Consider the following 23,274-nt stretch of genomic DNA (forward strand, 5'->3'; position numbering starts at 1 on the left):
AACCCAGTATATTCCTACACCCAGCATAGGTTATCCAAAACAAGAAATGTCCAGTACTCTATTACGGAACAGGAAGCCTTTAGATTGATGGTTATTGCTGTGATTTTTCACTGGACCCAGGTGCTGTTTTACTCCTATCCTGATTACCTCTTGCCCTTCTCAATTGGCAGGGAAGTGATATTGATAAAGAGGTCATTCAATCAATGGCCATCAACCGTTGATGTATAAAGTACATATGGATTCTTCTATGCTGTCCTAGAAGGGAAATATCTACCTGAACTGATCGCCTCAAAAATTGTTTTTTTTCTCCCACATATAGGATTTAGCAAAGATGCGTATCATGGTTCCAGAATGTTGACCCAATATGGTTGGTAATCTCTCTGAAATTCAGTTGAATCAGTGCAGTGGTGCGATTAGAACCCAGATTGAGCTATTAACATCGAATATTCTAGCAGAAAATTTCCTGATGAGCAGACCAGCACTTCTTTGATCCTACAAATGCTATATCTTTCCTTTCTCTTGCAAGGGGGGGGGGGGGGGGGGGAGGACGACAGGGCTGTATAAAGCAGCATTTACTGACCCAACGTAGCTTGATTATGCATAATGAACAGGTACGACGAGCCATAATGACGGACGCTCTCACCGCTGTATTATAGGGCTCTCCGGAAAAAGCAGGGAATAGTGGAGAAACCTCATTCGGCAATCTTTGTATGCTCGGCTAACGCTGCTGCAAAATGGCAAATGCATGTTTTTGAAGTACGGAGATCAACAGGAAACATGCAGTTATATACATCTACATCATATGCATGTATAATTGGTGCAGGAAACTGAGTATTTTGAAAATAAAATGCACCAGTGGCCTGTTCTACGAAGCGGGGTTACTGGCTTATCGGGGTAACTTGTCGGATTTAAGGTACCACAGTTTAAATGGACTTCATATTCATTCACTTACATTTTGCCCAGACTACCTTAAATCACTGTGAACCCATCCCAGACGTTCCCTGTGATGGCTGCATTTTTAGGTTATCATCTCAGGGGTGGGGGCATCTGACACAGGTGCTTTTATGGAACAGTCACTGAGATCAATATTGCCATCGTATGAATGAGGCTCCCGAGATTTTCCATGAAATCTTAGACAAAATTTTTATGTTGATTTAATCGTCTCCCTTTGCTACTTTTACCTCCCCCAGTAAAAACATAGTGCGTGACTGTGGGTGTCCTAAGATGGGCTGGCTTTCCATCCAGAGGGTCTCCTGCCATGTCCTCTGTGTTTCCTGAGACAGGCTCCAAGGTACCATGACACTATGCTGGTTAAGATATTGGAGGATTAATGTGTTTCATTAAATGAATTCTGACTTTATAATGATAGCAATATTCTAATGTATGCCTAAGCAAAATACTGGCAATGCGACAAGCCAGTGGCTGTTTTGTATGAATCCTGCTAATCCTACATTAAGCAAAAATGCATTTTGATTTAACTGGCGAAAATCCATGTATATATGTGTTCTGATGTAAACATTCAATGTGCTTGGTTTAATGTCGAAAGAATGCACATAAAACTAACCAAATTTTCAATTTTGAAATAAAAAAAGAAAATCTAAAGCTAGAATAAATGGCGATTTGGTGAGTGATACGTGGCGCAACAATGTGATTTTTCAACTCCATTACAATGAAATCTTTCGGAACCACTGTCATACATCCGGTCTGTTATTGACCAAAACGTCACAGCGCATGACTTTCTATGTGCCTCTTGAACACATGCTGGTCCCATGTCAGATGAAGACACGGAAGATGCAGTGACCTTTTCCGGGAAGCTGGTCAGCATGGTGTGAACACCTCCTCATTTTGGGACTGTAAAATGTGGGGCACCCAGGTTAGAATGGGAAAGGGACAGTGGGGGTGAATCCGGAGCACTCATAAAAATTCCAGCAAGGACCATTTCAGAAACCAAGTACAGTACCGGTGTACTCAGGATGTAATGCGGCACACCATAAAGTACATACAAAACGATCCAATTATATGAAATACTAACAAAAACATTAAATGAATTGCTGCCAGGAAAATAATGCAACTTAAACATAACTGCTGCAGCAACAATACACAATTAGGCTGTAGTTAGACCAAGCATAATGACATATCTGTAAAAATGACTCAAATGAGATTGCCTTAAAAATGTGTAGGAAGTTAGCAAGGTTCTCAAACCCACTACAAGATTGGACTGTCCAAGACTTAAATGTCGATGGTAATCACTTACCATTCTCTGAACTATGAGGGATCAAACGCTTAATGCTTTATCAAGTCTGCAGGCAATATATTACCCAGTGACAGATTAGCTTTCGTACTGGTATTAAGGCCCTGCGTAATTTGTTTAGGATGAAGGGCTGTCAATATTGCAGAAACAGGGGAAACCTTTACAGCATGAGAAGCTATTCAGTTTAAGCAATATTGAATAGTCTTCAAATTTTCCCCTAATGTATGGACATGCTTTTTATTTCACGCACATTTTGATAATGTTTTACTGGAAGTCTCAATATTCTGTTATGAATACAGGTTATACAGTCTAAAATAAATAAGTTTATACAATAAATAAAAGGGATTTCACTGATTAAACATTTCATATTTTAAAGGCTACCAATTAGGAACGTTGGTTGGTAGATATGGAAAATTTGTCATGCTCCTTCTATTCAATTTAATTCAATAATTAAATTATATTTAAGCTTTATATTCAGTCATAAAGCTTAAATAGATGACTGAAGCAAATTTAACATGATTTTACTTTTGTATTTATTTCATATAACAAATACGGCCCCTTGAGCTTGCACTGCTTTTGGGATATTTATATGTAGCAGAGTTGGCTCCAGTCTAAAACGCATCATTTCGCAGAGATGAGTGTTGGGTTCCTGTAGGCTCACGCATGGCTGTAACAGCAGGCTGGCACATTACAGATTCCATACCAATCACCCCACCATTCTTGGTGCAAGTTCACAATGCCCTGTTTTGCAGAGGTGGAAGGGATTTGAGTGCTGGTTTAAATACATTCTCAGATTTTCATTACAGATACACGAGTGATGGTGTTTTGCATACGTTCATGTGCAATATTTTATGGTAAGGAACCTATTATGATGAGGAAGGGTAAAAAATATCAGCAAATAAATACGTCTGCTTCAGTGAATCTCGTACTTGTAGTCAGCAATCCAGGTTGTAATTCTCATTCATTGCTTGAGTTTAGATGTTCTAATTAAGTGTATTACAAATAACCAATGAATTCTCAGTGACATTTGAATCCTAAACAATTACTTTAGAAAATTGTTGCCTATGCTGTAATTACTGTACAAACATGACTTCAACTTGTCTTCTCTGGGAAACAAGAAATCCATTTTCTGGTATTTACTGGCTGAACAGCCAAGGCATTTATATGAGGTACTACCAGCTTGTCAATTCTTCCTGCAAGACAATTCTAGACCTGTAGCAAGTCAAGCTCACTCTTAAATGTGTATATTAATCACAAAGAAAAAAGTCCTCATAAAACATATTTTTATATTAACTAATTTAAACATCTGAGCTGAGGATGCACTAAAATATTGGTTAAATGAATTCTCTGTTTAAAAGCACGAACACAACACATATACAGCCATCTTGCTTCATGTTCATTGGCTGTCCACCTCCATCCTGGGTGAGCTTCTCCGGCGCACCACCATCTACCACACCACCTGCGGTCAGAGGGAGACCGCATTGTCCCTCCGATGACAAGAACGTCCTTTCCAGAGGATAATGATCAAGGAAACCGTGACGGGAAGGAGGAAAGAGCAGAGATTGTCCTGACTGATAAATTGGAAATCGGACTCTATGCTCAAAGACATCCTTTCATAACACACATGTAAAGCGGTGTCCAAATTTTGATGGCTAAGTTCTTGGTGCCATTAACCCGGCAAGTAACTGGCAAGACGGGTGACACTGCGAGAGAAGCTATTGTCACAAGAAAAACCATTTAGATGAAATGCTGAAAATGGAACAATACTGCATGACTTTTACCCAGACCACTTAGTGAATTTCTGATGAGAAAAGAAAATCAAAAGGTCAGACCTTGCAGGTCAGTCCATTGCCTTTGTATTGAATACAGCAGTTATGCTGATAGCAAAATAACCAACAGCCTGGAATAGATAAGGGAACTGCACTACTGAACACAGCTACCCAATTCACATTGACCCGTCTCTGCTTGTCTACTGTTTTAATGTTCCACGTTATTGCTAATAAGTACTGGCATCTTAACGCAATGGGAGACAGACACACACACAAGCATTTGGATTAAACCATGTAGAACAATAAGGCCAAAATTCTTTACAAGGGGTTGGTTGCCATGGCACTCCACAGCTTCCCTCTGCATATCCATGGGAACAAGACCTGCAGTGTAGCTAAAGTCTTTGTCGGCCTGACAAACCAGTCACACATCTTGCAACCTGTCTGAAGTGCAGCCCATCCGTGGCAGATTTTGAAGTACATATCTGCTGAGCTACACACAAAGTGCTGATGTATACACACCACTCACAGTAATCAAATTACAGCCAAGGAGTCAGTAGATACCGCAGCAAGACACCATAAAATGAGCAAATGACATGACTGATGAGCACAGTATTTTCTTGGAGGGCAAACAAAACGTCAAAGGGAGTTGAAGAAGCAGTGGGATATTCTGCCTTCACCAACAGATTTTGCGTTGATTTGCTCTGGCTGCAATGCACAGCAGTTTGAAGACACCTCAGGAAGAACCTGTATGTGGAAACCAATGGCAATGATTAAGTGTCCTGTTAATATGCCCGTATAACTGACCAGCTATGCTTTTGGTAGGAGATGGAAGTGCTTTAGCGCGTGTGTGCATTTCTCCCAATAGTGCTGCAGATTCCCTCTTATCCTCCCTTCCCCACTCCTTCTCCAGGAAGCTTCCAGCCAATCTAAACACCTTCCCTTAACAAGAAAACTATTGATTACTGATGCCTTATGGGGGACCACTTTATGTCTCTTAAGCAATTGCCCACAGCAAATATGGGCAGGGGTTTAGCTCGTCACAGCAGACAAGTGCAGAGATTATTTTGAAATATTAGCCTGGAAGGTGGATTACAAAATAACACCCGAACATGGGTCTCATACCAGAGCTGACCCCTTTCCTTTCATACACCCCCCTTTGCTTATTACTAATGCTTGATCTGCAATACTTTTCAGGACTGACCCCAACAAACATACGAAATATGCAGCACCAGTGCCCTCTACTGTAAAGAGCCTGAATTTCATCAGCTGTCCACCCACGTGTGATGGTTCTCTCCTGAAATCCAAAGTGCTGTCATGTATAAGCAACAATAGCAAAGGTGTGGCTTGTTGTATGCATTTTCTACATTTATAATCTATTAGTTTAAATTTGTCTTGAGGTATATAACTACACTCAAAGGCTCAAAACAGAAATTTACATACTATATAAATTCATGTTTGGCTCATTGATTGCCAGTAGCTTAAGCAAAAAAATAATCAAAAATAAAATCATCACTCAGTTGCAATTAATTACATTTTGGGTGTCTTAACCTGAAACATGAAGGTGGTAGCAGCAAGGTACCTCTGGGACACCGAATTGTTTTGCTGCATGAAACATGCCGTTTAAATTGCTAACAAGTTACAGCCCTAAATGCAGCAGCCACTGCGCAGCTACCATTCCAGCTAATTCCGGGCTGGAATAATAAGCTGAGAGGAAGAGACACCTTCACACCTCATGCACAGCACTGCAAAACACAGCGCTGTCGGAGTTTAACTGTACATTTCCTCACAAGAGGAAAGAACTTGCATTTGAAGCACTAATGAATTTACTCTGATATACACCATATTTCACTGCTATACACTGCAAGCAGGCTGTAGTTCTGACTTTGAATTTCTGTTTGGTCAATTCTATTAAAGGAAAAAAAACCAATGCAAAATTATGTCCTCTGTAGGAAAAGATATTCAGAAGACTCCAATTCTGCACATGAACACTTAAGGTCTGATTTCAAGAGGCGATGTGTGGGCTGGAGGTGGCGAGAAGACTCGAGAGACAAGAATTCTGTCCATAACTTGGCACTGAAACCAGGGTATTCAAATACGAAGGGGCTTTAAATAGCTACCTTCGCATATAATCGCCACAGAAATACATTCACATACTAGTTTGGACAGGACAGTTGGGAATATTCTAGAATTCAATTTTCTGTCATTGTGCCACCTAGTGGATATTTCATACAGGACATGCTACTGATAAATCACATAGCTGAAGATGTATACAAAACACACAAAAAGAATTTGAGAAAAAGTGAATCGACACAGTAAACTAGACATGACAAAGAAAGCATGTATTGCAAAAAAAACATACAAGTTACAGTAACATTTCCTAAACCAAGGATCACAAAACAGTGGTACATGCAAAACGAACCGCTTTTCATTTATTTTTGCCCCACAATATATTTTTGTCCTTGGGAGGAAAAAAGGTAGGGGGTGGGGTTAGGGTTAGGGTTAGGGTCAACCAAGAAACTGATCCATCTTCCACAAGAAAATCACAAAATCACAGAAAAACTGTACTCTGTGGTCTCTTCAATTCTAAAATGTAAACGCAAAGGAAATTCATACAATACTATATTATAAAACAAAATGATCATATGCTTTTCACATCTCAAACCCAACTCTGTAACCCCAAACACTCTGATAAGGCAGAGTCAAGTCCTTGATTCCCAACAGTAATGAGAGGCAAGCAGTGAACTGGTTATCCAGGTAGGAAAATAGACCTGTCTGAGACCTTGAAAGGCAGCGCTGACAGGGAGTTGCAGAACAGGAAATCAAATTAACACACACACTGCAGTGATGAATACTGCCTTAAATGCCGAAATGAAAATTCCATGACAAACTGAACTTGAACTCAAAAGAAATCTGTCAAACAGTGACAGCAGACACAAGGCGTCAAAGACCCAGGTTTAATAGTGTACCCCACTTCTGATTGGCTTGCTCTGTGGCTCCCTTTGGGTTAGACCAGGCAGTGATTGACAGTATGCAGCAATTCCCATCACCCACGGGTGCTGAAGCCTCTTTCCTCACACAGCTGAGCAATTTAGTGGCAAATTGGTACCCCTTTCCTATAAAACATGGGTATTCCTTGGCAGTTGGATCCAAGTAAGCAGTATTCAACTCTTGCCTCCAACTGCCAACCGGACATCACAAAGCAGAGAGCAAGACCACTGCAGTGGAAACAGACAATATTTTGGAAAGATTACTCTGGTCAAACAGATGAACGAGCTATTCAATGCAAATACAAAAAAATTAAAAAATAAACGTTCTGAAAAGGGGTCGTTAATTGCACTTTATTTTCCAAAGTTCTGTTAAAACAGTATGGCAGTGGCAACACCAGTGCCCGGTGATGTGAGCAAATGTATAATACTGCAATCACATGCTTGCTCCTCTTTGAAATACTATGGATTCTCCAAAAAAAAAAATCTGTATGTTAAGAGGGTTCTGCACTCTGAGGGTTCTTCAGAAAACATTCTGCTGAAGAATTACTCACTACTGTCCATCCTGAAATGCATTGTAAAAATAAAGACATTTGGTCCAAAATAAACATTTCCCTCATACTGAACAGTAATTTTATTCTGTACCTGTTAATCTGACCAGGGCGTCTGCTGTCCACCAACCCCACACTTACAGCTGGTGGCCTCTGGGATTGGTGGCCAGACATCTGTGTTTGTGTGTGCATGTATCGCTGGATACGCACCAGCTTTCTGTTCAAAGAGAGGCAAGGTCACAATCACTGAACATATTTTAAACCTCTGTAGCTCAGGAGAGATTTACACTCAGAACCTGCCAAAAAAAAACACTGGCTGGCTTGCACAGCTTAGACTGCCCAGGAATTTCCCATCACACTATGCACACGGGTGTCAGCTAGCTCGCGGGCACCGGCCACAGATGCTGGCAGTGTGTAGCGAACTAGTTGCCTGCCCGCTGTTCAGCCTGTGTAAACCCATTTTCCAGCTTCCTGGGGGCACTTCTCTGCATGTCACCAGAGCAGCACACCACAGCAAAACTATGCAGCCGCCATGTCATGAGGTTGTTCCAGCACAAATTTAAAGTTTGTTTTGCAGATATACAGACTACAGCAAAAGAAAGAAAAATAAAATCCAAAGACAAAAAAAAGTTTGAAGAGAAAAGGTTTCTTCTCTGAATACAAGTGTAAGGTCATCACAACTAGTCTTTGGCAGCCTTTATTTTTTTTCAGATTTTTCTAGCCATTAAAAATAATGTTTAAAATGTTTGTAGACAATCTGTTGGATACAAATGTGTGATCTTACCACAAGTAGCTGAAAACCCCTGCTGAAGCTGTCAGCTTGAGTGGTGACCCAGTGTCTAAACAGAAAGGGATACTGCACCTCCTCCCTGCTGTCTCACCCCTTCACGCACCTCCTATAGCCTCCTCCGGCCGGCTCACCTAAGTGATGTGTTCGCGTTTTAAAGAAAACCATAAAAAACAAAAACAGAGGGGGATCTGCAACCCCTCCCCCCACTTGGCCCGCTACCCCTCCCCCAGTCCCTGTCTAATTCTTGTCCTCCTTCTTCTCCTCCTCCTCTGTGGGGTACGAGTGCCATGTGAGCCTTTCCTCATAGAAAGAGATGACCACCTGTGGACACTTAACGTTGGCCTCCTTGGCTGGCACCAGGTCTGCCTCGTCTGAGTTTTTCCTGTGGGGAGGAGGGGGGGGGGGGGGGGGGGGGGCAGTTTCAAGTTAAGATAGTGACACGAGTCCGAGGAACTTGCGGGCAAGATAACCAACCAGGTGAGTAGAACCTGCACTACATTTACTGGACGGTCTGAGGAATTCAAAAGTTCAGTTCATAGCCTACTGAGCTACACACCACCCTATTTGCTTTAACGTAAAAAATGATCAATCCTAAATGGACTGTTTCTCAATATGTGTACTTGACTGTACTTGTGTACCCATGTGACCTTGTGTGCCCATTGTGTGTCATATTCCACTGCCACAGAGTAGTTCCAATACTATGAACAGAAGTAGGTAAGGGGTGTGCACTACAGCACATTGCCACATTCACCACACGACGAACCACCAGGGATGAGAACCTGAGTGCAGCCATGTGGAAGGTGATACCTCAGTACCACACTAGTTCAAATGGACAAGTGTGAGTTTTTTTCCCCAGTGGCTGGAGTGCCAATCCTGCCACCAACCCCCAAATTTCCCTGGAAGTTGGAGGACCTGCTTACAGGGCATACCAACACACGAATGATACGCACCACTTCATGAGGAACATGAGTTCCCCGCTGGAGTCCGTGGCCCCAATGATGCGCTCGGGTTCCAGGCCTCGGGCAAACCCTCTGAGCTTCTCAGGCTGCAAGAGAACCAGCCCAAGTCAGACAGAGTCAGCAGGCAAGGCCTTCATCTCTGCACAGACTCTTCCTTGACAGGGTGGGTCACCTCATCTTTCCTCTTCTTGGGCCGACTCTCCTCTGCTGCTCCTGCCCCTGCCCCATCTGGCTCGGACTCCACCTTCCTCTTCCCGCCAGCCTCGTGGGCTGCTTTCTGCGACTGCAGGAACTCTGCGATCAGGTCCGGGCAGTCGAGGTTGTCCTCAGGCTCCCAGGTGTTGTCCTCACTGGGACACAAGAGCTAAATGTCACCTCTCTCGTTTTAGGCAGACGCACATACATACACAGCTTCACTGATTTCATACAAAGTGCTTTTTGAAGATGCGACAGAGCAGTTAGAAATACGTTATCCCTAATTGTAAAATGAACTGTACGACTCAAAGCAAACAGCATAGCTTCTGCTAATTCAGTGTAACGATGGCATTATAGCGAGTGTCAAACCCAAAATAGCACACTGAAAAAAGCTGAGGCTCATTGGTTCAAGGGTCTGCACCCAAGGCAATATCAAATCACCATTTAGTCCTTAACCCCAGCTGCTCCAAGGAATGACCTTGCTCCCTGACCCAAAAATGTACTTAACGTTAGTAAGAAGCATTTACACCTGTCTTACTATTGTTATTACTACATTCAAACGGTAATAAGCAAGGAAAACTCTCCAGCTCCGGTGTGTTTGCATCTCTGTACTCATCTTTTTGTTCAGTAGTCTTATCTGGCATTCATTATCACCATGGAACACTTGTTCAGTACCAGGCAATGAGCAGCATTTGTAGCTTAACTGATTTGTAGGCAGACAGCACTCCTGCAAGGAACGACTAAAGACAGCATTATACACGCTAGAGCTTTGAGCTTTAACAACACACACACACACACACACACACACACACACACACACACACACACACACACACACACACACACACACACACACACACACACACACACACACACACACACACACACACGTTAAACTTCAGTCGTAAAAACCCTTGACCAATGACCAACACCCAGCACACAACTTCCAGGTGAAGTACTTACTCTGAAAATCCCTTCCACTTCAGCAGGTACTCCACCTTGCCCTTCATCACCCGCCGATCCAGAACCTTCTCCACGACATATTCTTCCTCCTCCTCCTCCACTACCTCCTCCACTTTCTTCTTGTTCTGCTTTTTCCCAGCGGTGGCCGCCAGCTTCACCTCTGGAAGGGGAACTGGCAGGAAGAACAGGGAGGGATCAGGGAAAAGCAGCAAGCAGTTAGTCAACACATATCATCACACTGTTGTTCTATTGCCAGAAGAACACAACTAGCATTAAATCAGGCATCAAAACTAATATATTAAAGAGTATCCCCCACAATGTTTGCTCCTTATAGGAAACAAGCATTATCAGAATGCAAGCATTTTGATTTGTTCTGAACCAAGGCAGAAAGCACCCATATACAAACCTGCATGCAAATAACACTAAATTAAGTAGTATCATAAAAACCCCAAAGCACCTTTGGAAAACCCAGTACAGAAATCATCAACTAACAGATCTCAAAATTATGCCAATTAAAGATGCACATATAAAGTGCAGGGGTCTCCAATTAGCCACTTTTTAGTCCCACGGGTGTGCGTGTGTGTCCACAAATGGCTGCAACTGACAAAACCAAACCCTCTTTATCAAGGTCACACCTCTGATTATCAGTGGGGACACCCTCTGCAGTGATTCTGAGAAGTGAAGTTCTGAGGCCTTCAAAATATATACACAAGGATTCGTGGCTGGGCAGAAGAAGTTTTTATGTTCTATTAGGTTCATCCATGGAACTTAAAGGCACTGTGACTTTTGTTTAACGCTGTATTCATCATACTGCCTACACCTGTCTGCAAAGTTTGGCTTTAAATGGAAAGCACAACAATGCAGACATCAAGAATCTTAAAATGCTCTAATGATTTACCTATCGCAAATATCTACCTCTTGTCTATAGCAAATATCTAAATAATTGGGGGGGGGGGGGCAAAGTGCAACAGCAATAAGCTAGTTATGCATGATAAATTATGGAGGGTTAACAACTAAAGATCACAGAAGCTATTTTTAAAGCAATGCCTGTTCCTGAGGTCTGGAAACACTAACCCAATATTTTGTAAATATGGCTGAAGTGTGTCAAGTAAACATGTGTCTCTCTGTCAGGTGAATGCTGGCTTTACAGGGTGAAGAATACATGGGAAGAAGCAAATACCCATATAATCTATGCAGGTTTCAACAACTCCCCTACTGAGGCAAGTCAACATACAGAAACCTAGCAGCACTGTGTGTCTCCCATTCACCGTGTTCATATACAACTACAATGACAGTTTATAAAGAACAATTCTATACATGGGGGATGAAGTCCAGCATGGGCCAAGTTCAGTCCCAGGTGGGCGGGGTTTGTATGAATCTGGACAAAGCGGCAGATGGAAAATAAGGCAGGAAATGCTGAATCAGCTAAAGAAGCCCTGACAAACACTGACTTCAAACTTTGCTTGCATTGTACTGTTTAGCATGGTATATGAACTACCTTTGGCCATGTAATATCAGTTTACCAAAAAAATTAAATGTATTAAGCTCCAGAAAAGCTTGACAAATGCTTAGGTGTATTTTCCAAATGCCACAGCAATTATTACTGCAAAAAATTACCAAAACGTATCTTAAGGTCAAAGCAGCACCCGCAGCAAGAATTGATAAAAAGATTTTGTTTAAAAAGTTCCTCACAATAGCATCTTTTGGGCCTACAGGGAGAATAACTAACAGAAGACTTGTGAATAAAGTAGTATAAATGAATCCAGCAAATACCTGATAAGCAGGTTTGTATCGCATATGCCTTTAGCAAGAAGAGTTTGGAACTTGTCTCTGTTTTTGAAAACAGACAGCAGTCCTGATCTGAATAAGTATAGAAGGAATTACTGTTTTTGGTTTAACAAACATACTCGTACAAGGACCTTCTGATTAACTCTAGCAAAAGCAGAGTTTAATACATATAGCTGAATGAGAATCAATGAACATCGCAACAGCTGGTTCTTGGAATCAAAATGAGTGGAAAGGGGCAATAATTCTGTAAACATGTTTTCCTGCAATAGCAGATGTTTACTGATTGTAACCTCAGTCTAAATCACAGTATCTTAAAGTTCTATCTCACAATCTGTACAGCCGCTTTTAGGAGCAAAAATGGTAAGTTTCCTCATGGAAGACATTAAACACGAAGACCTATTTGCTTCGTCTTAGTACTTACTCTGTAAAGAAGCAGCATTTCACGAAAGAAAAATAGAAGGTGATAAAAAAAATCCAAGTTTATCGATTTCTCATAAAGGGAGCACTGCTGATGAAAAGTTAAGATTTAAGAGGAGTTTAAAATTGTCATTTTAATTGGCAAATTACATAGTGTCCTGCTGGCCTGTCATTTCAAAACTTGATGCAGAGCAACAAGGAGCAGCTAAATCTGAAGAGTAGTGAAGCTATTAAAAGTTGTACCTTTGGTGGCACTGTTTTCTTGTAGAATTTCTTTTTTTCTTGTCCCCTCTGTTATACATTTCTCAGTCTCTAAAACCAAGGGAAACATCTGAAAAATGTACACGCAGGACATGCCACAGAACATCTACATGACTTATGCTGTAGGTGCTTTCGAACAGCTCCACTTTGACGTTTTAAACGTAAGGTGAAATCAGCCAAATCAGAATTTGAAGGCAAAAAAGCTACGATGATGATTACTCCCCTGAAGTACATAAGGGTTACCAACTTTGTGCCAGTCCACAGTAGTGAATAATAAAACACATTGTCTGGGGTTTCTATAAACCACATAAGGCACTACTGTACATTTAAAACCTACCAGAGTGTCCACACTGCAAAAATTAACCAGTGCCTTGAAACAAAAACTTAAGCAGACCTTATCCCACCCACTGCCCAACACACAAAAGACAAAACAGTGAAGTACAAAGTTATCCAAAACCTGTTGTAACTGCGGGAGCATCAACAGGGGGTTCTGAAGGCTGGCTCATGCTTGGCAGGGCAGAGTCTGTGGAACCAGCTGGTTCCTTGTCAACGGCAACAGAGGGGCGGTGAGGGAGGGGGCGGGGTCAGCAATCAAAATGACAGCAAGGGGGAAGAAAAGCACAAGGGTGGAGAGAATGGCATTCGTAAGAACAAATTAAATCTCACAGTCGTCGGCAGGCTTCTGCCTCAAACACCGTCACAAGGCTAAGCGTGACGCTGTACCAACATGCAAGCCAGAATGACCCGTTCTAATCAAGTCTGTCCAAACTGGGGATCCCCTCTTTGAAAGGAGACATTTGTTAAATCAAGTGTCAAATTCCTTAGCTTTGTGGTCTGTACCATTGACACAAAACATCTGGACTACCCCCACCAACAATTCTAACATACAATTACATCTGACAATTTATACACACAGTGAGAGAGTTAGTCTGTGGAAAGTAAAGATGATGAGAATGTTTTAAACGTATTTGTTTTGCACTCTAATGAAGTAAAACATTTAGTCAAAGATGCTAAGGTAAACATAATTAGCATACAATACAGTTTCAAATCCTATACAGAACAAATCTGCAAGTCTCTGGAGAAGTAAAAGACTGTGTAAAAGTTTAGTCAGTTGTTATACACAAAATTTAGGCAAGTAACAACACTACTCTTAAGAACCATCACATGAATACAAGAAAGGAGTTCACATTCAACAGCAAGAGGAGCAGCATTGAGTTATGGCCCCTAATGCACAACGTACACAAAAAGACAAGGCCAAACGATGACATTCATAAAAAACGAAAGGAACACCACGGGCAGGCTTGTTTGCTTCCATTTTATACATTGTTTATAGTTTGCTGAATGACATTTTAAAGCACCAAACATATACATGTATATACACTACGAGAGACAGATGAGAGACAGGAGTAGGAAAGGAAAAACCATTCACTGAGCTCACGTCAGCAGCTCCAGAAATGTCACAATCCATTTAGGTGACTAGCCAAAAGAACCATTATACCATAACATGCCACAGAAAATTTTTATCTGCCTAAATGATTTTATAAACAACCGGGGTGGTTTGTAGTAAATTCACCCCCCCCCCTCCCGCAAAAACAAAAAAATGTTCCAATTTTCCAAATATGGGAAAGGAAGCAGCAAAATTAAGATCACTGTCAATTGTACACATTTATTATAATCCTAAAAATGTTTTCATGGCTACAGCTTTAACAGATTCTGAAGTTTTCAAATGAATTTGTTAAACCAAGTTAAGTTAGTAAAATGGCGCAATGTTAAAGTCCTTTAAAAGTGAGATAGTATTGCAAGATTTGGTAACTTGCAAAAATCTGGGAACAATGCAAAAAATGTCCCAGAGTAATAATAAATACTGGACAGGTTTTAAAAACAAAAACAGTCCTCTCCTTTGCAGTTGCCAGCGCCACCCCACCAATTTGCACTTACACAAAAGTTAAACGAAAGGACCACCAATTCACAGTCAGATAACTGAAACCAAACTCAAACTAGGGGTGGGCGTTGTGGCAAAAATATATCATGATTTTTTTCAGTTAAAAGCACGATTTCGATTTTATCACAGTATTTAGACTGATTTGAAGTACAGACTTTTTTTTCACTTTGCTATTTTGTAAGTAACAGTACAACCAAAGTATTTTCCTTGGTAAAAATAGTCCGAAAGAATCCTAAAATCCGAATCCTAAAAAGTTCAAGTTCTGATCAAATTTTCCCCATAAGAAATTATGGAAAACCAATTAATTGACTCCTGGTCACAAAAAATTACACCTAAAATATATTTTTTTAGCATTTAAACAAAACGAACAGGATACAACAAGAAGAGCATGTACTAAACACATCTAAGTACCGTACTTTGCGCTGCAGAAAAACGCCCTTTGTTTCCGCACAGAGACGTGCCGCGCAACTCATTTCCCCACACGTAAAAGTTCTTAGGTAGGCATTCATGGTTCGACTTCTGAGATTCAGATCTTTTTTTTTTCGAACTGGATGGTTTGACTTAAGAAATTCAAGTTCTAATGACTTCGAGGTACCACTGTAATCCTATTACGGATGGCATTTGTCTAAAAGTTGTGACATTTGTGTGGTATTTTTGGGAGAAATTCATGAAATTCATGCGATGTATTTTCTTAATTTAGCATTTAAAATTAATGATAAATTAACACCACTAACACAAAAGATAAAACTCTCGTCTCATGCCTTCTGGGTTAGGGGTTCAAATTGAACCCCTGCTGTACAGAGTCTGGACGTCTTCCCCAGGTTTCATCTGGGTATTTTAGTTCTCCCTCAATCTGAACACAGTTAGGTAAAACGGTGACTAAGTTCTTGAGCGAATGTCCCTGCAATGGACTAGCATCCTCAATCCCTGTCAATCCCTGCCTAGTGCCCTATGCTGCCTCAGATGGGGCGGGCTAGTCCCACACTCCTTCAGCACGAGGACGAAAGATAAATGTACAAAATGTAATACAGACGGGTACTTGTTCCTCAAAAGACTAAATCTAGGTTAAAATGATCATAAATCAATGTCACTATTAAAATAAGGTCGTTAATAAGTTGGCCACAAGCTACAAGTAACCCACAGTGAGTCAGTGAGCCCACACGACACATTATAAATCAGATCTCTTTTTGTTTTTTGTGAATACCCATTTATTCGACTTGATTTGTTTTCTTTGTTTAAGTAGATATCACTGTCAATAAGGCTGGAGAGCCATATGCTAAATCCACTTCAAATCAGCAGTGGGAAGGTCAATAAACAAATTCAAATATAAATTCTTAAGACTGAACACAGTTGCAACAGGAACTGAGAGAAAATGTCATGGAATTTCAACACTGCTGCTTTCAAACTCAGTGTCTCATTTGTATCTGGAATGTTGCATCACCAAAGACATGCAGCCAACTGCAGACCAGTGGCTGAAAATGGCTCACCGAAGAAAGGGGTGAAAGGTGATGGATCAAGTGCCCTACAGGTAGTCAAAGGATAGTCCAGTACAGCACAGAAGACCCAAGGTGCTCGACTCATTACACACAAGTAGGGTATGGTAGCTGACCATACATATTCTTTCATAAAACCAACACAGTTACAAGTTAAGGAGTAAGAACACTGCCTGGTTCCCTAAAAGTTCAGAGGGCACAAATAGTGCAGCATTATGCATTTACTTTAGTATCAATTAACCACAAACTAAGCCATAGTTACTACTTCTCGTGTTTATTCATCATTAATGAATTGTGAAACATTTTCTCAAGTAATTACTGTCTGTACTATATCTTAATTCTGTAAACATTTAGGAACTACAGAAGGAACAAATAATGAATAACACACAAAATACACACGAATTAATGGATCGAGATGCATCTTATCTCCAGCAGTTACTATACCTGTTAATTCTGTATATCTTAAAACTACTAAAGAAACTGCTGCAGGAACCACTGAAGGGACAAGTAATGAGTAACAGGTGAAATACTAATCTCATTTTTGTTCATAATCTCAAGCAGCTACTATATTTGTTCATCATTTGTACTTCACTAGTGAGAATTACTAAGTTTATGCCCCCCCCCCCACTAAAGTGTTAAAAAAAAAATAATAACCTGCTATCTTGTGGTATGTTGATGGGTGAAGAAAACCAGAAGTCCATGTAACCATCGTGAGCTACGCTTTCATAGCACACAGTGGGCCCCTTGATGACAGTAGAGCAGTGTTTGAATGCCACAGGATATCTTAATATGATCTCCAAACAGGTGCATCCACCTGCAAACTAATTATTTCAGGAGAATAATGCCCCAAAACTCAAGAATGAGTTAGAGGCATTTGGAATGTCAGTTCATTGATGCACCAACAAATACTGCCAAGTTCAGTAGGTTTCTGAAGTTAAATATGATCCACAGTAAAGTGGGCCTACGTAACAAGTGTTTGGTGTATTGAATTACACAGAGTTCCAAACTTAATCAGTGTAGTGTGCAAACTATTATAAAAGCAAATTAAATCACACAAAGCTTGTTGAAATACACTAATGAAATAAAAACATATTGCATTCACAATCCCTGGATTTTTGGGGGTTGTAATTTAAGACGAAAATTTCACGTCTTAAAATAATCAATACAAAAATATCCAGCTTTCACAATTCTGTAACAAGACACAAAATTTTTTAAGTGCTTCTTTATAATTCAGATAACTGAATACAATTCCTTTACTTTCACGTCAAATTTCAAGAGAACAAATTCAGTTGTAAACATTCAACATTTTTCAATTGCATCTTATTCAAGCAGTCTTATTTTCACTTTACAAATATGGTCTGAAATTCAACCTAGCAGGAAAGGAGTTCCAACAGAGTGCTCGTATAGACCAACCGACAAAATTTAGCATGCGGTATGTACAAGTTATGTTACACTAATGGACAGGACAGGGGACTATCTGTGTCATTGGGGGCAATCATGTCCCCAAGTTGGTTACTGTCCAATCCCAACTATCTAGCTAGCCTGTAAGTTAGGAAACCCAGTTTTTGAATGCATGCAGCTAATGTAAGCAAGGTAGGTTTGGTTTGGAGATGCATAATATGTCAGCATATCGGTACTGTCACGATCTCCGGCAAGCAGAGCGGCGATCGTGCGGGTTAGCAGGTAAGGAAGAAGCAGACAGGTCGGATTCGGGGTAAATCTCGGGGTTTATTAGGGGAACAAGGACTAGGACCAGGGGACAGGCGGAATACCATCACCAACCACAATGACAGACAGGGGGAACAGGTAAGACCAGGACTTAAATAAGACAAGACTAAGCAAAGCAATCAGACAAAGCTGGAAACAATCAGGGAAGCACACGTGGGTAATCAGGGGGCGTGGCACACACGAGGAGCCGACGAGCCGGGTATGACAGGTACCGGGTCAACGTCAATTTTGGTCTGCTGGCCAATATTTGAACTATTAAAAGTTAATAGCACCAGAGTTGAAGACATAACTACTAAAATAATGATCACACTGAATGATCAGCCTTTTTCTGTGGTGCAGGGTGAGGGATTTCATCGGCTGTAAATTCATGAAAGTAAATTAAAATCACTGACTGAACCATTGAAAACCTTGAATATTTTTTATTTATTATTTTAAAAATGAAATTACCAGTGTTGGGCATTTCAGGACCAGAAGCTACAAATCCAGTCCAAGATTTCATTTCTACCAACCAGTTCAGCATAAAGAGTCAGTCACAGAGTACTCAGCTGGTTGACAGGAACAAAATCTTGGTCTGGATTAGTAACTTCTGGACCTGAATGCACAACACTGGCAATTACCACAGAATTGTTTTCGATTAAAATGTTCAATGTTTAAATGTGCAATCACATTAAATTACAGCCCCTGAAAACCAGGCATCATCAATGCAATGCATTTTTGAGTAGCGCAATTCAGTACTTTTTTTGCATGAACAGCTACCAACCTAGTCCAGTTATCAATGGAACTTATATAAAATTAATGCTGGGGTTAGCATGCACCAGCCAGCAAGAGACAGGAATTGCTGGCATTTGGTAATTTGGCAAATGTAACCTTTAAACTTATATATAAAACACTGGCAATAATTCACTTTAAGCCTACACTTTTAATGCTCTGTGAAATGGTATACATGGCCACAAAAACTCAACACAGCAATGTGGGGAGACAGTGAGGGCAGTACTGGAGGCATCTCATCAGACTGAAAACAATGTGATTTTATGAAACAAAGCGTGTTTTTACATGCCTGATCAAGGTAATCTAAATCATGTAATTGTTTAATCGATTTTCTATATTTGTAAAATGTGGCTGTTTTGAAGACATCCAAATCATAAGGCCAAAAGGGCAATCCAAGTTACACCTCAATGCTTCACTTTTTCAGTTTAAATTGCAGACTATGTTATCCTTGTAATAATTCAATTATGGCTTCCAATTTAAATATAATCATGCACAGGAACAAATATTGATCTAATTTTGCAAAAACAGCCTGACTTCAATTGGGAATTTCTTGCAAAGTGCTCACCTTTAACATCAAAATTAGAAGTGTAAAGGGGAGGAAAGGACGGTTCCAATTCAGGAGCCCAAGAACATCTGGAATATAACTGGATTAGTCTGGGTCGGGGACCCAACAACTCTAGCTGCACCCTCGCCCACGAGATTCACACTTGATGGCGTGGCAGAGATTTTGCATGCATTACGAACCTTTACGGCAATCTTGCAAAACTGTTTTTCCCCTTTTCATTTTCCCCGGCGCTGAAGCGTGTTTACCAAACAATATTTTAAATTAATTTGTACTCCTGGCAAAAGTGTAAGTCGCCATATGGGCAAGTTGCATAGTTTAAGCTAAACCTTATTCGTCTCGAACCAAATAAAAGCACGTTCATGTAAGCATCACCACCAATCCCGGCCACCCCACAAGAGCGAAAGAAAAAAAATATTCATTTTGACCACATGTCTTCGCAGCACATGTACAAAACGAATACTTTCAAATCATTAACTTAACAGGGGGGAAATATTCAGTGAAATACAGTTTACAAATGGATCTAGAGTTCTACAAAATCTACAGATCCTATTAAACCCATTTAGAGTGAATCCACCGGGATTCACCACACTGACCAGCCACGGCATCTACAAAAACTGAGCAGCAAAAGTGAAGTAAACCCACCAAGCCAAAGTAGTTTTTACATATTAAATAATTCAGCAAATCGCCCAGGCATAGGTTACAGCTCACAGCACCGGTAACATCTGTGCACACGGTCATATTGTCCTCATTGACGCAGAAGCATTTTAATCTGAAGTATCACTGACACACTGAACCACCCCTTAACGTTTTTACAGCAACCCTGTCTGACGGTAAGACACACACATAAACACACGTGAAGCTTGGGTAATAAACCACTGGATAAACAGCTGCAGACCACTGGCCCGAAAGGCGCTTCAGAAGCGGGCTGCGCTAACATTAGCTGCTTGCTCCCTCCATGTTGCGCTTATTCTATTGCATACATTGAAGCATACAGACAGACACCAAAAACTTAAAATAATATATACAATAACAGCACATAACACTAAATCACGGACAAAAACACATTATGCAAGTTGAAATGGGAAGCTCGAAACGCAACTTACCTCTGGCTAGCTCGAAAAAAACGACCGTTTGCGCTAAACGGCAGCTAGCTAGCAACCAACTAACTTCTGCAGCACCCAAGTAGCAAAATATTTCCTTCCCGTGCTCGGCCCCTTAATCACGCGTAAGTAAAATTACCGTATGAAAAAACCAGCGTCCCTGCAAACATTAACTGTTCTAAGATAGTCGCCTGTCTATTCTTCCCAAACTCGATTCTTTAAACAAAGAAATGAAGCTGGTAGCACTACAGCAACCCGCCACTTTCTATTGCGCACGCGTACAAATGAGATGGCGAAAGGGATCACGGTAGATGGTGTTTTAATAACATGAAAATTTACTTAACGCTACCATGTATTACGGAGTCCCATAGCGTATTTTTTTTTATCTTGTGCGCACAATTTATTACTTTGTTCACACAAGTTAATTAACTTGTGCGCACAAGATAATTTACTATAGATTCGTATGCGTCTCTAAGGATATCAGACGCACACAGAGAGCATATAATGGACAGAATTCAGCCAATCAACTTTTAATTTCACATTAGAATGTCGTGCAATGAAATTCTTGTTGCTCTTGTATGGGGCGCCAAAGTGTCAAGCGCTTATTTTAGTGCACAAAATAGATTCTCTAATCAGCAGGATTATTCTGTTTAAATAGACTAGGCCACTAAAGACAAACAAATAGGAATGGTACCAAAAAATAGCACACAATAATTAATCATCAACCTTGAGACTTGCAGGACTGAAAAAACCCTCCTCCGTTTTGTGAGGGTGAAGTTTGTACCACGCGGGTTTTGTGCTAGTACAGCCCCAAAAACTAAGCGGAATCCCCAATTTGCCAATAACATATAGCTGTGACAGTATGTGTTTGTATGTGCCCTAGAAGATAGATTGTGTTACCACTCCGGAATCTCATAATAATTTCAGAGTGAACCTGAACGGATATGTTGTTTACTTTATTTTTCCCACACACAACACGCTACTTCTGTATGATTGGTTTAAATACAGGACAACTCCACGGCGTGGTTCTCGTTGCAACCGTTACATATTTAGACATGATGCTTACATTTCTCACGAAACTATTCATGTGAAATGCACCACTATGTTTTTATTAAGACTTCAGCTCACTCGACAGCCGCCATTTTTCAAACACTTCTTCCGTCATCGAAAGATCGTCCTCTTCCGGTCCGTAGTGCATGATGGGACAGTTTTGTCTGTTAGATCCGGGTCTTTTAATTTCTCAGCAGGAGCGAAGCGAAGGTGACTGGTGGCAAATAATGTTGCAATGTGGAGATGCAGGAGGGTAGCTCACAATAAAGCTGCTGGCTTTTAATGCTCGCTATTATTCTTCTTCTTATTATTATTATTGATTACATTGTGTTTCCGTTCATATTCGGAAATCCAGCGAGTAGAAACAGAAAAACTACTCATAGCTGCATTAAGCATATTAGTGCCAACTTGTCATGTGTATATACAAATCGGAGGCATGTAAAAAAAAACATTTGAACAACCTTTACATTAAAATCGCTAAACATGCCTTTATTTGATCTAGAGCATATTCCTTCGATTTAAAAGTTTTTTTTTTGCCCTTAGGCCACTTAAAAAAAATTGGTTCTCGTCCCCGCCCGACCCGCCGAAATGCCTCCGACCCGAATTTTTTTTGTTTTATTTCGTAAAAATCGGATGGAAAATGCCCAAGAATGACGAAATTTGAATTACCCGCGCATTCCACATCGACGATTGATCCACATTGTGTAATCCTAGTCTTGGAATGGTTTCATGAACCTAAATTAGTCTCTACCTGAGATGGGCTGGTGCAAAGATTTAAATCTGGGGAAGTGATGTGGTACATGTTCTTAAGTACTTGTTTGTAGAGTTGCATTTCCTTGTTCAACCATTCAGGTTCCTGTATTTTGTAAATTCCTCGTGTTTTAACATGTTTTAATACACTTTCTTTCTAGATATATATTTTAAAATCTTGGTTGTTCATTTAGAATGGGAATGACAAACAGAATATTGGTTTCAAATAGTATCATTTTTATATTCACGAATGAAACATCAGCATAAAGTATCCAAATCCATAGTTGGGAAGGCATTTATGAGATACACATGGATCAAGGAATTTACATTCTTGTATTTTCTTAATTTAATATATTTGAAACGCAACAAACTGGAAGAACTGAGGAGGCGTACTAAGTAGGTCTGCTCTCTTCGGTATGTATTTTCAAATATGTATTTTCTTACATATTTGAAAGTCCAAACAGTCAATCAAAATTTGTAAAAAAAATAAAATAAAAAAAAATCCCTCCCGCCCGACCCACCCCCTCCAAAAAAAGGATGAGAACCATTTTTTTTAAAGTAGCCTTATGTGAATTTATGAATTTGTTTCTGATATATATCATATCCAATTTTTGTTAGTTGTTGTATACCACTTTTCATCCATGATTTTGTCATCGATTTTGTAAGATGCATGTGTTCATATCTACACAAATGAAAGAAAGAGCAAAATACAAGAAATATGTAACATTTCAGCCCTATTATATATTGCTGTTTGTGTTGATCTTAGAACGTATTCAAGCGTGAAGCAGTGCCCACGTATAGCAACATGTCTTATGTATTTGGTTGGTTTAAGTAGTATAACTTAGATAATTGGTTTCTCTGATTAATAGCTATAAATTATATATTCATTATGCTGTATTCTTTTGGATTAAACTCATGTGCAGTGAAAAATTCCATCAGTTAAGATAGGA

The 23,274-nt window shown here is 40.3% G+C and overlaps 1 protein-coding gene across 4 annotated transcripts; it reads right to left on the reverse strand.

The window, feature by feature from the left end:
• Nucleotides 1-6,338: 6,338 nt before the first annotated feature.
• Nucleotides 6,339-20,817, reverse strand: LOC125742842 (chromobox protein homolog 1-like). 4 transcript variants are annotated; one of them, XM_049015241.1, is made up of 8 exons: nucleotides 20,528-20,817; nucleotides 13,386-13,470; nucleotides 12,911-12,979; nucleotides 10,463-10,634; nucleotides 10,204-10,239; nucleotides 9,477-9,654; nucleotides 9,296-9,390; nucleotides 6,339-8,727 (listed from the first exon to the last, which is right to left on the reverse strand). In XM_049015241.1, exons 2-8 carry the CDS (start codon nucleotides 13,432-13,434, stop codon nucleotides 8,583-8,585), a joined length of 744 nt encoding a protein of 247 aa, XP_048871198.1. In that variant the 5' UTR covers nucleotides 13,435-13,470; nucleotides 20,528-20,817; the 3' UTR covers nucleotides 6,339-8,582. The 4 variants fall into 4 exon arrangements, with proteins under 4 accessions (XP_048871198.1, XP_048871201.1, XP_048871200.1 ...); XM_049015244.1 differs by lacking the exon at nucleotides 12,911-12,979; XM_049015243.1 differs by lacking the exon at nucleotides 10,204-10,239 and having other exon boundaries at nucleotides 20,528-20,815.
• Between the last annotated feature and the right edge of the window lie 2,457 nt (nucleotides 20,818-23,274).

This window comes from Brienomyrus brachyistius, chromosome 5 (genome assembly GCF_023856365.1).
Source record: "Brienomyrus brachyistius isolate T26 chromosome 5, BBRACH_0.4, whole genome shotgun sequence".
In the NCBI taxonomy this organism is placed as follows: Eukaryota; Metazoa; Chordata; class Actinopteri; order Osteoglossiformes; family Mormyridae; genus Brienomyrus; species Brienomyrus brachyistius.